The sequence below is a fragment of the Phyllobates terribilis genome, unplaced genomic scaffold, assembly GCF_046119375.1.
Source record: "Phyllobates terribilis strain yellow unplaced genomic scaffold, ASM4611937v1 Scaffold_5__5_contigs__length_657084704, whole genome shotgun sequence".
In the NCBI taxonomy this organism is placed as follows: Eukaryota; Metazoa; Chordata; class Amphibia; order Anura; family Dendrobatidae; genus Phyllobates; species Phyllobates terribilis.
The window spans coordinates 396,853,006-396,868,547 of record NW_027362765.1 but is presented as its reverse complement, the minus strand read 5'-3'; the positions used below and the strand labels follow the sequence as shown (position 1 = coordinate 396,868,547).

Genomic DNA, 15,542 nt, shown 5'->3' with positions numbered 1-15,542 from the left:
CAGGCTCTTTTGTTTCTCTACATATTTAACTTTGATGTGGTCTGTGGCCATAAATCTGCAGAAAGGAGCTCAGAAAAAAAGACATAATAGATCTACAAACTCCCCATCAGACAGTCACAGTGAGCTGACTGACAGATTCTCAGTTAACTCATTTTGCAGTCAGCAATAGGCCCAAAGACAAACAGTGCAACATTTTTAATGAAATAATTGCAAAAATTATTTTTGGTCCCTATTACATGCACTTACATAAAAAAAAAAATTGTCCACAAAGGTGGACAACCCCTTTAAGGCCTTTGCCAGCCAATCAGAAGCTCATAATAGAGTGCCCACCGCCATAAAAGGGAACCTTTCAGTACGTTTTTACATGTGTAATTAGTGGTCTTGGTAAAAATTACCCCATTTTTGTAGAGATCCGATGTGTCAGTCATGAGAAATTTAAAGTAGAAACCATATTCAGATCAGAGTGGAAGTGCACTGGGGGCGTGTCAGTGCACTAGGAAAGAGCATTCCATGTGCCTTGACACGCCCCCTGTGCACTTCCATCCTGATTTGCATATGATTTTTGTGCTGAATATCTGAGGACAGGCACATGGGATCTCTACAATAATGGTATCATTTTTATTGGAGAAGAAGCGCCTTCACGACCGTACCGTTACTTCTGTATGTAAATACATGCTAATGGGTTCCCCTTTAAATATCGTGCAGTCAGTAAGGCCCCTCATCACCCCCCTCCGCCACATTCAAAAAATTAAAAAAAAAAGACATTTTAAGGACACAATCGCCGCATTGTCCATTTGTAAACTTCCCCTAAAATTATCGCTCTAGTTCTGTTTTTTTAATTTGTGGTTCTGTTGGATAATAAGAGATAATTACAGCGACACCAATTTTTTCTATACAAAAAAAAAAATTATGTAAAAATCCTCCCATACAGACGTTACATAAAACCCCAATTTACAATCACTCCCGGTTTATTTATCTATTAAATCTCCTTTTGCCGCCTCTGTATAAAGCTCTTATTTTTAGACATTTTCGGAGTAAAATGGATTTGCTTGTGATTACCGCAAAGAGGATAATGAAAGGTAATCTGGTTTTTGAGTAGCATTAGTCTTTTGTACCAAGCTGCGATTATTACAAATATATATATATATTTTTTTTTAATTCTAAAGAAATAATTCTTAGAATTTGACAGTGGAAAAAAAAATCCACTAAATTGTCCTTGTGTATTGAATCCCTTACTGTCAACTAAATATTAAAAAAAAATAGTGGTCGTACTAAAAGTGCCCTCTGCCGAAATGTTCCTCGTGTTTGTGACGGCAATCTTGCCAATTCTATAGATTGATAGTTCAGATTTACTGCGATCACTAAAGGGCATCTGTCAGCACAAAATGACTGTTCAAACCAAGCCCAGGAGCTCGGTGCACCCTTGGTGTGGCCGAGCAGTTCAGTGCACCTTCCCTACTACTTGTCTTGCATCTATCTTCGCCCTTCTCTTCCTTAATTGACAGCTTTGGCTTCTCGGCAGAGCCAGAGAAGGTCAAAGATGGATATAAAACAAGTAGGTGGGAAGGTGCACTGAACTGTTTGGCCACACCAAGGGTGCACCCAACTCCTGGGCTTGGTTTGAACAGTCGTTTTGTGCTGACAGATTCGCAGGCACATTACTGTAGTAGGACTTACAGCACCATAATACCTTTCCCAGAGTGTATGTACGAACTAACAGAAAATATAGAGGCGCAATATGGTAGCACTCAATGTAACCATTGCTCTTTAGTATGGAGCCATGGGGACTGTGTGTTGCCATACAGGATCCGTGCACAGCGCTCTTACCTGTGCAGCCAGAAAAGGGTTACATTGTGGCCGGGAGTATGTATATCACATACTTCCAATCCCATAACCGTCCACTCCCAGCACCGGAGAATCCTGACAGCGCGAACTCTGCACACTGTGAGGATTCACAAGTCTGCAGCCACATAGAAAGACTGCAGACTTGTACCCCAAGGTCGGACGACCCCTTTAACAATTTTTCTGTCCCCATACACCAACTGAACAATCTCTGATCGACTTATTTATAGTTGATCAGTGCTCGTTTATGGGCAGAATCGGCCTGTGTAAATAGACCTTCATCTACCACCTGCTTGCTGGTTGCCCCCTACACAGCTCATTATGATTGATGATAAAAGGTGGGGGCTTCTTAAAGGGAATCAGTAGGATCAACCCTCCTAAGCCACCTATCTGAGCATGCAGTGTCAGTCGTTACATGTCTCACACTGGTAACGCCCCCTTTCATTTATAATAAGCTCTGGAGGCAGATTTTCCGGGAGATCTATGTCCGGCCCATAGATCTTAACAGCTCATTTCCATATTAAGAAAAAAGTGGATTTCTCTGGAATAAAACTTCGGATCGCAGATATCAAAGTATCATTTTATTCAGCTTTCTATGACCTACATGTCCATATAAGCGGCTTAGGAGGGTTTATCCTACTGACAGATTCACTTTAAGAGTTGAAGGGACTTGGTAAGTTACAGCTATTGATAAAATAGATATAAAGATAATTCCCAATCTATAATTTTTATCTCTCTACTGACCTGCATTCCTTCGCTGTGCGCCCACAAATGGGTCATCATGAGCGGCACACGGATGAACGGATGAATAAGACCTAGGAGTCCTCTCCATTATGTGCGTGTGCTCAGGAGTCCACTCTATGTGTCAGCACACTATGCGTTTTTCAAGCGTTTTTGCGGCGGAATTTCTTAAACAATGCTTGGTAATACGTGCCCCATGGTCCCCAATGATAATCCGCATGTGTGGTGCACATGCTGCGGAAATTTCTGCTTCGGATTATCATTGCGGAAAAATCCGCAGCATGTCCATTAATTTTGTGGACACGCAGAGTAATTGCCGCCATTGACTTGCATTGAAACGCATAATATCAGCATGATGACTACATCTGTACATGCGGATATGAAGCGATTCTATGTGCGGATGGTACCCGGGTCTGGAGAAGAGGAGACTGTCATCCAGATCCGGGTACCATAGTACCTGTAAAAAAAAGAATTTAAAATAAAAAATAAAGATTATACTGTCCCCCGGTCTCCTCAGTGATGCGTCCGGTCTCTTGTATGGCTCGCGGTGGTCTAAAAGGACCTTCCATGACGTAATTTAGTCATGTGACAGGTCACGCGGCCGCTGACGTCGGCGGTCACGTGACCTGTCACATGACTAAATGACGTCATGAAAGGTCCTTTCACACCACCGCGAGCTGTACAAGAGACCGGACGCAACAGAGAAAAGACTGGGGGCCATCGGAAAGTAAGTATAATCTTTAATTTTTTTTATTTTTTACCATTTTTATTCTTTTTTTCAACTATTAACTTGGTCACACTATATAAATCCATGCTGGTTGCATGGATTTATATAGTGTGACCAAGTTGTCAAGCACTTTCCAAGTGATGCTAAAATCGCTTGGAAAAGCGCTTGATAACCCGCATGCAAAAACGCTTGACAAACGCTACTACCTGGCGGGAAAACCGCATGTAAAATCCGCACGTGCTTTTCCTGCCAGGGAGATGCAGAAAAATATGCCGCATTTCTGCATCGTGGGCACTTAGCCTCACGTTGTATTATGTAAATATGTTTGCATTCTATAGCCTCTGTGTTATTCTGTCTGTTTCTGGCTGCAGAATGAGTTCACGAAGAATCTATCAGTGAGCTCATTCAGAGGCAGATCTTGTAATCAGCGTTTTTATGTCTTTCTATGAATTACTGTGGCCAGTATGGTTTTTCCAACAGGTTTCCTTTAATGCACCAAATGTAAATTAGTAATTTAATAGGGTTATCCACTTTTGGGGGAACAAGTTTGGCTTTTGTTTGTTTTTTTAAAACTTAAATACGTGTATGTTAAAAATCATTTTTGCTATTAGATTTAGCTAAAAATGTTGCACCATTTGCCTTGTACAGGGCAGTACGGTGGCTCAGTGGTTAGCACTGTTCAAATCCCACCAAGGAGTTTGTATCTTCTCCCTGTGTTTACGTGGGTTTCCTCCGGGTTCTCCAGTTTCCTCCCACACTCCAAAGACATAGTGATAGGGAATCAAGATTGTGAGTCCCAATGTGGAATGTGCCCATAATGTCTGTATATTGTCTGAATTGTAAAGCGCTGCAGAATATGTTGGCGCTATATAAATAAAAAGATTATTATTATTACTGTCTATGGCTGGATGCAGAATGAGTTAACAGAGTATCTGTCAGTGAGCTCCTGGAGAGGTAGATATTGTAACTCTTTTATAAGTCTTTTCCTGAGCTCCTCTCCACTAATTTATGACCCCAAACACATGTGACGCGCCCCCTGGGCCATGTTGTTAGGGATACCCGGAGCCGGATCAGATGGGGGTTGTAGTCTCCGAGTGGCTGTGACCCGGTCCGTGCCCAGGGTGTCAAACTCAGTGTGCGGCAGTCCTTATAGATGTTTTTAGTGTCGACTACGCCACCCGTTGATTTGCGGTCAAAAGGCCGCCGCTGCAGGATGGTCCGCTGAGGCTGGTGGTGTGTGTGCAGCTGTGGTAGTATAACCCCCAACGGGAGGGGTATAGCCTCAGGGGGTCAGACGTGGAGGATGGTGGTTGTGAAGGTGCAGCAAGGAGACTCAGAGGCATGAAATGCAGTTCAGGGTTTTTACTCACTGGTGTTGCTCGGGTCACTCTGCAGATCAGTGACCACCCAAGCCGTGCTGCGTCCACCAGGTCCTGGACTCGGCCAACTCCCGGGCAATTCTTGAGTATGGTCCTGAGCTCCTTTCTGACTCTCCCTTCTTCTGGCCGTTCCCACCAGGGATCCACCTCTGTCCAGCTCCCTCGGGCCTCTTAGTGGTTGAACCTTCTCTGACTTCCCTGGCCCTACTCGTGGTGTGCCTTCCTGGTGGATTTGGTGAGGGTCGTGGCAGATCCTGCCCATGACCTCCGGTTCCTGGCTAAGGTGTGCTGTAGCCTCTGCCAGCTTGGGATCCGGTACCCTTTTGCCGACCCTTCACCCTTTTGTCCTTATTCTGGGATCTTGGGGTCCCCTCTCGTCCTGCGCCTCTGGGTCCCTCTTCCTTCTCCTCCGCTCTGCTTCTCATGCTCTCAGACAGACTGTCTGACTGACTCACAGGCTCTGACTGACTGACTGACCCTGATCTAAGATGGTGCCCACCTTATATACTCCCTCTATGTGTGAGCTCAGGTGACCAGCACCCAATGAGCTCCTAGCATTACCCAGACTGCTCCCCCTATCTGCCCCTACACTACTGGGATGTTCCACCCCCCTCCCACTCCAGCCAGGGACAGACGCTGTCGTACCTGCACATATATCTGGTGGGAGTACCGTTGTTCTGTCCCCCGGAAATGGGATGTATGTAGTGCATGCAGCCTACTGAGCTCAGTTCCATACTCCATCCTTACCCGGGAGTGGAATACCACACCTCTGGGTTGAGGTGCAATACCCCTGCAGCAGCCGAATCCTCAGGGTGCTACACATGAACGTTGAACTCTCTGAACTTTTGGAGCGATTCATCCTTCTTTGATCATTCCTCGGAGGACAAGTATTAAAATCCAGACTACTGGTGACCACAGGGAACTTGTTTTTCCAAGATATCCTTTTCCTCGTTCGGGTCTTCAGGCTTCTTTCCGTGGTTGTATACATCCATCTTGTAGCTGGGTGTGCAATTTATCTTTTTTAATTAAACTCTTACGGGCACAATTTTCTTACCTAATGATCTGGGTCTTCTCGTAATATGTAAAATTACAAAGCGGAGGGTTAAAATATCTCCAGGGGCTTTACGTAACCCTTGTCATATCAATAATGGGACTGACGAAAAATAGATCTAAGTTTCCGGACTGATTGCACTTGGATGCTCCTAGTTCTGCTCGTCTTATTATCTGGGAAACATCATCATCATCATCTGCAAACTCATTAATGTTTTTTTTTTTTCCTTCTGTCTTTAACCCCTTAAAAACTGGGCGATTTTTTTGGGGGGGGGGGGGGGGGCATTTTCTTTTTTTTTTCTCCATTTCTTCCAAGATCAATAATTTTTTTTTTTTTTTTTTTTTTTTATTATTACATAGCGGTACGAGAGCGTTTTTTTTTTTTTTGCAGGGTGATTTATAGTTTTTCAATGACGTCCACTCAATTTAACATTCAATCTTACTGGAAAAACCGGAACAAAATTCCAAGTGCAGTAAAACTGTGTCATGTTTGTTTGTTTTTTTATGCGTTTTTTTTTTTTTTTTCCGCCATTCATCCTGTTATAAATAGGACTTATCAGTTTTTTGTTTTTTTTCACGATTTGAAAAAAAAAAAAATAAGATTAAAAAAAAAAAAATTCTAAAAAAAATAAAGATTTTGGTTTGTGTCACCATTTTCTTAAGACCTGTAACGTTTTTTTTTCATTTTTCCGTTGATTGAGCTGTAGGAGGGATCGTTTTTTTTTTTGCTCGGCTTTATTGATAACAATTTGGGATACATGCCAGTAAATACTTCTATTCCCAATTTAATAATAAAATTGGAGCATTTTTAATTAGAATTCTGCGTTGTCCTTGTTCCTCTTGTTATTCTTCCTAAAAAAATCCTAAATAAATGTACAACTAGGTGTCACCACTCCCCTTGACAAAGGGGTGTGTCCCTTCCCACGCTGATTCTGTCAGCGCCGATTGGACACCCCTCCCACCTGGTAACACCCAGTTATCAATTTATTCATTTCTCGGAGGAATAACAGAGGAACGCTACAATGTGAAGTTATAAGGAGAGTGAAATTTCTTCCTCGTATGTTATGAGAAATGCAAGTATTCACTTAAATAGGAGAGAGGACTGGTCCTCTTTAATCTATGGATGGTTTTCACGTACGTTTAACACAAAATAACATGGAGGAGTGGTATAAAGGATTTACTAAATAACGGAATCTGAAGCCTCTGAAGAAAGGTCCTCTGCAGTTTGGTTATAACTTCTTATGAGTAATGTGAACCTATGTGTTACTGATTACCCCTGGATCCAGTGCAGAGTGACTTGTTCTCCACTTTGCACATCTATACATCAGGTCGCTGTGGTAACCAGCAGCGCTCCTGTGCTGTGAGTGTCCCATTCTATGAAGCTCAGCTCAGGAGCCGGGGCACCGCTTGAGAATTCAAGTAGTTGAAAAGAACATGATTTTGTTATTTGGGGGTTCTAGTGCAGAAGATTAGAGTCTCTACTCTGAAACCTCTAGGCGTCTAATCTGCCTAATTTATCCTCCCAACTTATCATTTGCATTTTTCTTTTATTATATTTTCATAGTCACTAATGGGTTTCTTTTTGTGCCAAATTTGTCCAAATGGGGCACACAGTTCATGAATTTTAAAAGTTATATTTTGAAAAATGTTGGAAAAATTGCTAAAAAAAAAAAAAAGGGGGGGGGGGGTCTGAAGTACATTTGTGACATATTTTTCCGACTTTCTTTCAAAAAATTCACAATTGTTGTATCAGTCGAAAACATCTGAAAACCCTAAATCACATCCATGGTGGCAAACCAAAGGAAAAAAAAATGGAAAAATAAATGGAAAGAAAATGGAAAGATAAATTTGGAGAAAGCAAAAAAAATAAATAAATAAAAGTTGCAAAACTCAAAAAAAAAATTAGAGAAAAATTAGGTGCAGATCCAATAATGAATTGGGCCCAGAGTTTCTTAAGATCCTAAAAGGAGAAGGAAGCCTGCAGAGATGTGACCTTTGTAAAAACCAAAAGTCAAACAATTGTACAGAGGACACACGTTGGCACCAAACCGTTACCCCTGTAGGTTTGTATTGCCTGGACACATCCTAGGCACACTTTGAGGGCTGAGTGTTGAGCAAATAATGGCGAAAGTGCATTTTTGTTGGGCGTGAAAAACACAACTCATTACTCAGCGGTCTATAAAAGGAACTAGAAGTGAGATCATCCAGAGAAGAAGCACTTCCCAGAATTTGGTTGAGGGCTCAATCTTTGGATTGATCTAAACATGAAGACCGACATCCTCCTAATCCTGATCTTCCACTGTTCAATGGTCTCCAGATTCGGCTACTCCGAAAAACTTTTCCATAGAAGGGATCACTCCGATATGGAGGTATCGAATCTCCAGCAAGCAGAGCTGGTCACAGATTTGGTCTCGGCACAGGTCAGTTCCACTAGTGGGGTTCCCGTCTAGCTCTTTTGATTGCGAAACTACTACTCCTATCATGTCTCATCATCCTGCTGCTGGGTTGCACTGATCAATAAAACATATTTGCTACTTATATAAATGCATGAATATATGGGATGAAACTTTATAATCAGGGGCAGATGGAAAGTAAAGGGTTAAAATAAATCTGTTCGCTTCTAAAAATATGTGCTATGTCCATCTTTGGGTTGTATCCGGTATCGAATCTCAATCCCATAAGTTTAATTGAGCCGATTAGCAGGACCAGACACTGTACAACCCATTTAAAAGAAATGTAAATTTTTGAAAACGTAGTTTTTGATAAATCCTCTGTGCTTCATTTTATTCTTTTATTATATGTTTTAGCGATATTTATCAAAATATGGCTGGACGGAGCCCGTCACGTGGGATGAGTCGATAAGTAAGGATAACGAGTACCTGCAAAACATTCATCCAACGCAAGAGGGAGCAGAAAATTCTGGGCCGAGAAAAAGTTCTTACTTCACTGAAGCATTGAAAAAGTTTCAAAAGCTGAATAACTTACCAGCAACTGGAAGATTGGACGACGCCACCATTAATGCCATGAACAAGCCAAGATGTGGGGTGCCTGATAATCAGGTCCTGAAAAATATCCAGGAGAAGCCGACTGTGAGCAAAACCAACTCTACAAAGAACATCACCAACCAGGATGATGGGACTCCAAAAAAACGTTCCAAGAGGTTCCTGGAGCAGTTAATGTTCTCGGATAAGTATCGGAAAGAGCAGGAAGCATCTCTGAATACGGGCGGCAAAGCTTTTAGCAAGAAGCTCCTAAAATGGCGCATGCTTGGGGAAGGATACAGCAGCCAACTCTCCATCAGCGAGCAGAGATACGTCTTCCGGCTAGCCTTCCGTATGTGGAGTGAGGTCATGCCCTTGGACTTTGCAGAAGACACCACATCACCTTTAGCACAAGTTGATATCAAGCTGGGCTTTGGACGAGGTAGGTGTCCATTTTTTGGCCACTTATTTGATACGTTAAGTACGACTGTTGCCTTTTTTTTTATATTGCACTGTCACGTCCTTGTATTGTACTATGTTATTTTATATAGATGGGTAGTAAAGACAATGGCCCCCAAGCCTTCAGAGCCGCAACCCGTAACCTGTGGATAAGGGGTAACTTCTAATGTTAGTACGAACCCTATAAGGAGCTAGTAAAGTTCTAGTATTTGGGTGCTGCATGTTGTGTGTGCCAAGGCCATGTATACGTATGCAAAGATTTTTTATTTTTTTTTTGCTCGTTTGTTTCCTAAAAGTAAATTTCGAAATAATCTTCATTATTCATTTTCTACCATTTTGCTGCTGCAGACTGTCTGTAAGTTTTTTACCTAGTCGAGGACTCTGTAGAAATGTTACAGATCAATCAGAGCCCCTGCTCAGTTTGGATGCTCTTCCTGCAGACCTGCAGTAAACAGGGGAGAAAGGGCATGGAGAGGCAGGAAGTGCAGGATAGAAGCTGTGCTGATACATCCATCCTATATTACTGGGAGAGGCAATCCCATTTGAGAAAAATCTGAAACTTTTTCTCTGGGTCTGATAATAAATGAAGATTGCAGACTGAAACTTTATTAACTAAGGTAAGGTAATTACTAACATATGTGAACATTGTTTTGTCTAAGTCAGAGATGTCCATAACCTTTAAGTAGCCACTGTTATGTGTGCCAGTATCAAACAGCAGCAAAGGCTTTGCTCATACTTGACATCAATATGTCATTAACATCGGATTGGTGTGGGGTGGCATCTGAGACCCCCCCAAATTCAACAATGAACAAGTCCTGTTGGGCCTCATTTGTCAGGTTGAGTTCAATCAAAGTCCTGCGTTCATGAGAGGCGAGAGATAGACCCACTGGAAGACCCTGGGTGGATCTGCACCACATCTGACCCCGGACCCCCCAGCATATATTACAGTCTATGTGCAATCAGCAGTATTTTTTTTTCCCAGAGAATATATTAAGTAACCTTAGCCATAAAAGAAAGACAATGTTCTTAATTAGTGTTTCATTCTCGTAAAATTCTTTATTTATTCTAAATCTTAACAGCTGAGAGCGAGCGCTCTGCAATATATTATACTCCGAGACGGCGGATAATTATAAAATTGTTTAATATGCAAATGTTTCATGATTATACTTTGCTATGATTTATTATGGATATAATGAACATTAGAAAATTAAGCCGGGAGCTTTTTTTTCCCCTAGTATTTAATGATGAGAGGCCTGTAAAGGCTATTGATAACCAATAATCATTTGTTAGGGTTGGTTAATATTGGGGGGTGTTTAGATTTCCATCAATTAGCCAATGCAGAGAGAACAACTACAATGGGTGTGTACTCTATGGAGGACCCACCATGCCCAGGCATCAGACAGTTCATTGATTTTAACAATCAGCATGTAATACTTCATTTCTCCTGCGGATGTGCTGTAGGGAAACAGAACACTCGCTGACAGCTGATCGCTTGTGATCGTTTTTTTATAGAGAATACTAAAAATGGTTTATTTTTAAGGATTTATAATCAGATTATTAGCTTCTTTTTCTTATATGACATTATGGAGAGGCACTCGTGTCAATGGAGCTGAGGCTGCTGCACACAGAACATGCACCATGTGAAAGGGGCTCAAAAGGAAACCATGATATTCACTATATACTGCAATACTGAAGTTCAAGTTCCCTATGGGATCTAAGAAATAGAGAGGAAAAAAGAAAAAAGTTTGTGAAAATATTAGAAAAAAAAAAAAACACTTTTATCCCCAACCACATACTGGGTTGGGGTCTATTGGGTTGTCCCAAGAGCCTGTTAGGGTCTCCATTAGGGCGCCCATCTACCAGCCCTTTGCAATGCGATTGTGGGGTGCAGATGGGTTAAAATGGTGTCTCGGCGCCTGTTAAAGGGGCTTAATAGGAAAACATGATATTTACTATATACTGCAATACTGAATTTAAAGTCCCCAATGGGAGCTAAAAAAAAAAATGTAAAAAAAATATATATATATATATAAAAAAAAAATTCACCCTTATCCCCATTTAAAAATAAAAATATAATAAAAATAAAAAAAAGCACATTTAGCATCGCCACGTGTGTAATAGTCCGATTTATCAGAATATAAATTTGGTTATAAGGGGTAAACGCAGGAAAGGAAAAAATCATTGAAATAGCACAATTGCTGTTTTTTTGATTCCCGCAGGTCCGCCTAAAAATGTTAAAAAAAAATAAAAATAAAGTGATCAAATCATGTAACGTCCTCCAAAGCGGTGCTAATGAAAACTACAGCTGGCCCCACAATAAAACAAGCCCTCATACAGCTCCGTCGATGGAAACATTTTAAAGTTAGGGGTCTCAGAAAATGGTGACACAAACCCCAATTTTTTTTAGTTTTTTTTTTCTACAAAGTTCAGAATTATTTTTAATTATTAAATTCTAAAAAAAAAAAAAAAAAAACTATACAAGGAATCATTGTAATCCTACTGACCTGGGGAATTGTGTTACCAGGTCATTTTTACCGCACTATGAATTCCGTAAACCCCCCAAAAATGAGGTTTTTTTTCACCATTTCAACGGCTATGTTGGCAACAAAAAAAACAGGTTATGGTTTTTGGGAATGGGAGAAAAAAATAAAAAGACAATAAAAAAAAACCCGCCTACATCCTTATGGGGATAAAAATGAAAATTATCAGGTCAATGACCTTTCAGTCTTGTGTGTCGCGGAGGCCGCCATTTTTATTGGTCATCTGACTATACGTCTCCGATCCTGAAATGTGCGCAGAATTTACCCAGAATGTTTGCGCAGATTCTGCTCATTTACCATATTGTCCCCGTTTATCTCACGCGCAGGGCGGCACTTGGGATGTTCCAAGACGTTTGACGGATCGGGCCAGGAGTTTGCACACGCCTGGTTTTTGGGTGACATACATTTTGATGATGATGAACATTTTACCGCCCCGAGCAGCGATAACGGGATCAGTCTTCTCAAAGTAAGTGACGTACTTCCGAACATAAAAACGCAATTCTAGAGCTTAGCTTGTAATGTCCCTCTGTTGTTCCTCCTGGAAATGTGGAAACAAGTTAACACCTGGGTGTTACCGTTCCTGATGTAAAAGTGTTGTACTTATGTTTTGGTTGGACAATACAAACCCTATTTGTCAAGGGGAATAGTAAAAACCCAGTTGTTAATTTCTGAATATTTATTTCCAGGAGGAATAACAGAAGGATATCGAGGTATAGATTTACTACAAAATTGTTATTTCATGGGCAAAACAAGTAATATTCTATGTCAGGAGAACCAACAGGTCTTTTTTAAAAATCGATCAGATCATATAAAACATCGTATCGGAGTGGATCAGGACAGGAAGGACAGTTGCGCTGCTATTGAGCGATTTAAAACCCATGAAGAAATAAAAATGCGCATATAACCTATATTAAGAAAATAAGCAAATAGTAATAATCCATATAAATAACATAGAATACTTAGTAAACACAATTTTGATAAAAAATAGTCTAAAAGCCATCCCAGAAGTTTCCATACACTATATAAAAAGACACATATGCATGTTTTTCTCAATATTTGACATGAAATCAGAATAAACCTTTCCCGTTTTAAGTCAATTAGGATTATACCATAATGTTTAATATTTGCCAAATGCCAGAATAATGAGAGAGAGAAAGAGAGAGAATGTTTTAAGGCATTTTTATTACTTACTGCAAAGTCAAAAGTTTACATACCCTAAGATTACTATGCCTTTAAACAATTCTGGAGTGCCCATATGATGATGTCATGTGTTTGGCAACATCTGAGTTAATTAGACACATAGTTACATAGTTACATAGTTACATAGTTTATAAGGCCGAAAAAAGACAAGCGTCCATCCAGTTCAGCCTATTTCTTGTGCACTGCAGCTATTCCGCAGCGTTGATCCAGGGGAAGGCAAAAAAAAAACATGCGGTATAGGCCAATTTACATCATTGAGGAAAAATTCACTTCCCGACACCAATCTGGCAGTCAGATTAAATCCCTGGATTAATTAACTATCACTAAGCATAAGATGTAATTTTATTGTTCTCAAGAAAGGCGTCCAGGCCTCTCTTGAACTCATTAAGTGAGTTGGACATCACCACTTCCTCTCCCAGAGAGTTCCAGAGTCTCACGGCTCTGACCGTAAAGAATCCCCTTCTATGCTGGTGCAGGAACCTCCTTTCCTCCAGACGCATAGTGTGCCCCCTCGTCTTTGTCACCATCCTTGGTATAAACAGGTCACGGGAGAGATCTCTGTACTGCCCCCTGATGTATTTATACATGTTTATGAGGTCTCCCCTAAGCCTTCTCTTTTCCAACGTAAATAGGCCTAATTTTGACAACCTCTCTGGGTATTCTAGGCCCTCCATTCCCTTTATTACCTTAGTCGCCCTCCTTTGTACCCTCTCTAGCTCCAATATGTCTTTCCTGAGCACCGGAGCCCAGAACTGTGCACAATATTCTAAGTGCGGCCTTACCAGCGCTTTATACAGAGGAAGAACAATGTTCTCATCATATGCCCCTATTCCTCTTCTGATGCATGCCATGACTCTATTTGCCTTCGCAGCTGCTGCCTGACACTGGGCACTCCAATTTAATTTGCTATTAACCAAGACGCCCAGGTCCTTCTCCATGTCAGATTTCCCCAACGGTTTCCCATTTAATATGTATGGGTGACTGCTGTTTTTCTTTCCCATGTGCATGACCTTACATTTATCGGCATTGAACCCCATTTGCCATTTTTTGGCCCAACTCCCCAATTTATCTAAATCCTCCTGTAGCTGTGCCCTATCCTCATCTGTATTAACTACTTTACAAAGTTTAGTATCATCTGCAAATATTGCTATTTTACTATGCAACCCTTCCACTAGATCATTAATAAATATATTAAATAATATAGGGCCCAAGACAGACCCTTGAGGTCCCCCGCTAGTAACCCTGACACACCCTGAGCTTACTCCATTGATAACCACCCTCTGCTTTCTATCACTCAGCCAGCTATTTACCCACTTGCACACATTATCCCCCAGACCAAGCATTCTCATTTTATATACCAACCTTTTGTGTGGCACGGTATCAAACGCTTTGGAGAAGTCAAGGTATACAACATCCACTGACTCTCCCCGGTCCAGCTGTGAGCTCACCTCCTCGTAGAAGGCGATCAGGTTTGTTTGGCAGGAGCGATCCCTCATGAATCCATGTTGATATGGAGTTAGACAGTTATTATCATTAAGATATTCTACAATAGCATCTCTAAGAAATCCTTCAAACAATTTACCCACAACAGACGTTAAGCTTACTGGTCTATAGTTCCCAGGGTCACTTTTAGACCCCTTTTTGAATATTGGTACCACATTTGCTTGGCGCCAGTCTAGTGGGACAGTCCCTGTCCATAAAGAGTGCTTGAATATAAGATACAGTGGCCTGTCTATCACATTACTTAATTCTTTTAGTACCCGGGGGTGTATGTCATCTGGGCCTGGTGACCTGTCTATTTTGATATTATTTAGGCGTTTCTGAACTTCCTCCTGGGTTAGGTGGGTGATATTTAGCGGAGGGTTTACTTTATCACTCTGCATTTCCTCCGATAAATTGTGTTCTTTTGTGAAAACAGTGGAGAAGAAGCTATTGAGTAGGTTTGCTTTACCCTCATCGCCCTCTATGATTTTACCCAGGTTATTTTTCAATGGGCCAACGCCATCAGTTTTAATCCTTTTACTGTTTATATAGTTAAAGAACAGTTTGGGATTCGTTTTACTTTCCTTGGCAATTAGTCTCTCTGTCTCCTCTTTTGCTATTCTTATTTGTTTCTTAGAGATTTTGTTTTTTTCCCTATAAGATATTAGCGCTTCCTCGCTGCCTTCTTGTTTAAGTTTACCGAAAGCCCTTTTTTTGGTTTTCATTGCCCTCTTGACTTCCTTATTTAGCCACATTGGCTTCCTCCTATTCCTAGCCCTTTTATTCCCATAAGGTATGTACCTTCTACAGTGACTATGTAGGACTGTTTTGAAAATTTCCCATTTTCTATCCGTGCTCCTATTACTGAAGATACTATCCCAGTCTATAAGGTGAAGGGCATCTCTTAGCTGATCAAACTTTGCCCTCCTGAAGTTCAGTGTTTTTGTGACCCCCTTGCTGGGCACCTACTGAAGCACATGTGGAATTGTATCATGTTGTGGTCACTATTTCCCAGGTGCCCCCCGACCTGCACCTCAGTTATTCTGTCTGGCCTGTTAGTTAATATTAAGTCTAAAAGGGCCGTCCCTCTAGTTGGTTCCTGCACAAGTTGTGACAAATAATTGTCTTTGATAATTGACAG

The 15,542-nt window shown here is 41.1% G+C and overlaps 1 protein-coding gene across 1 annotated transcript in view; it reads left to right on the top strand.

Annotated features, from left to right (window-relative positions):
- The first annotated feature begins 7,415 nt into the window (after nt 1-7,415).
- Nucleotides 7,416-15,542, top strand: part of MMP21 (matrix metallopeptidase 21) — a 30,519-nt gene continuing 22,392 nt past the window's right edge. Inside the window, exons 1-3 of the mRNA XM_073681342.1 lie at nt 7,416-8,159; nt 8,547-9,162; nt 12,046-12,185. Coding sequence (XP_073537443.1) covers nt 8,004-8,159; nt 8,547-9,162; nt 12,046-12,185 — 912 coding nt within the window. The 5' untranslated portion in view covers nt 7,416-8,003. The remainder of the gene's footprint in view (nt 8,160-8,546; nt 9,163-12,045; nt 12,186-15,542) is intronic.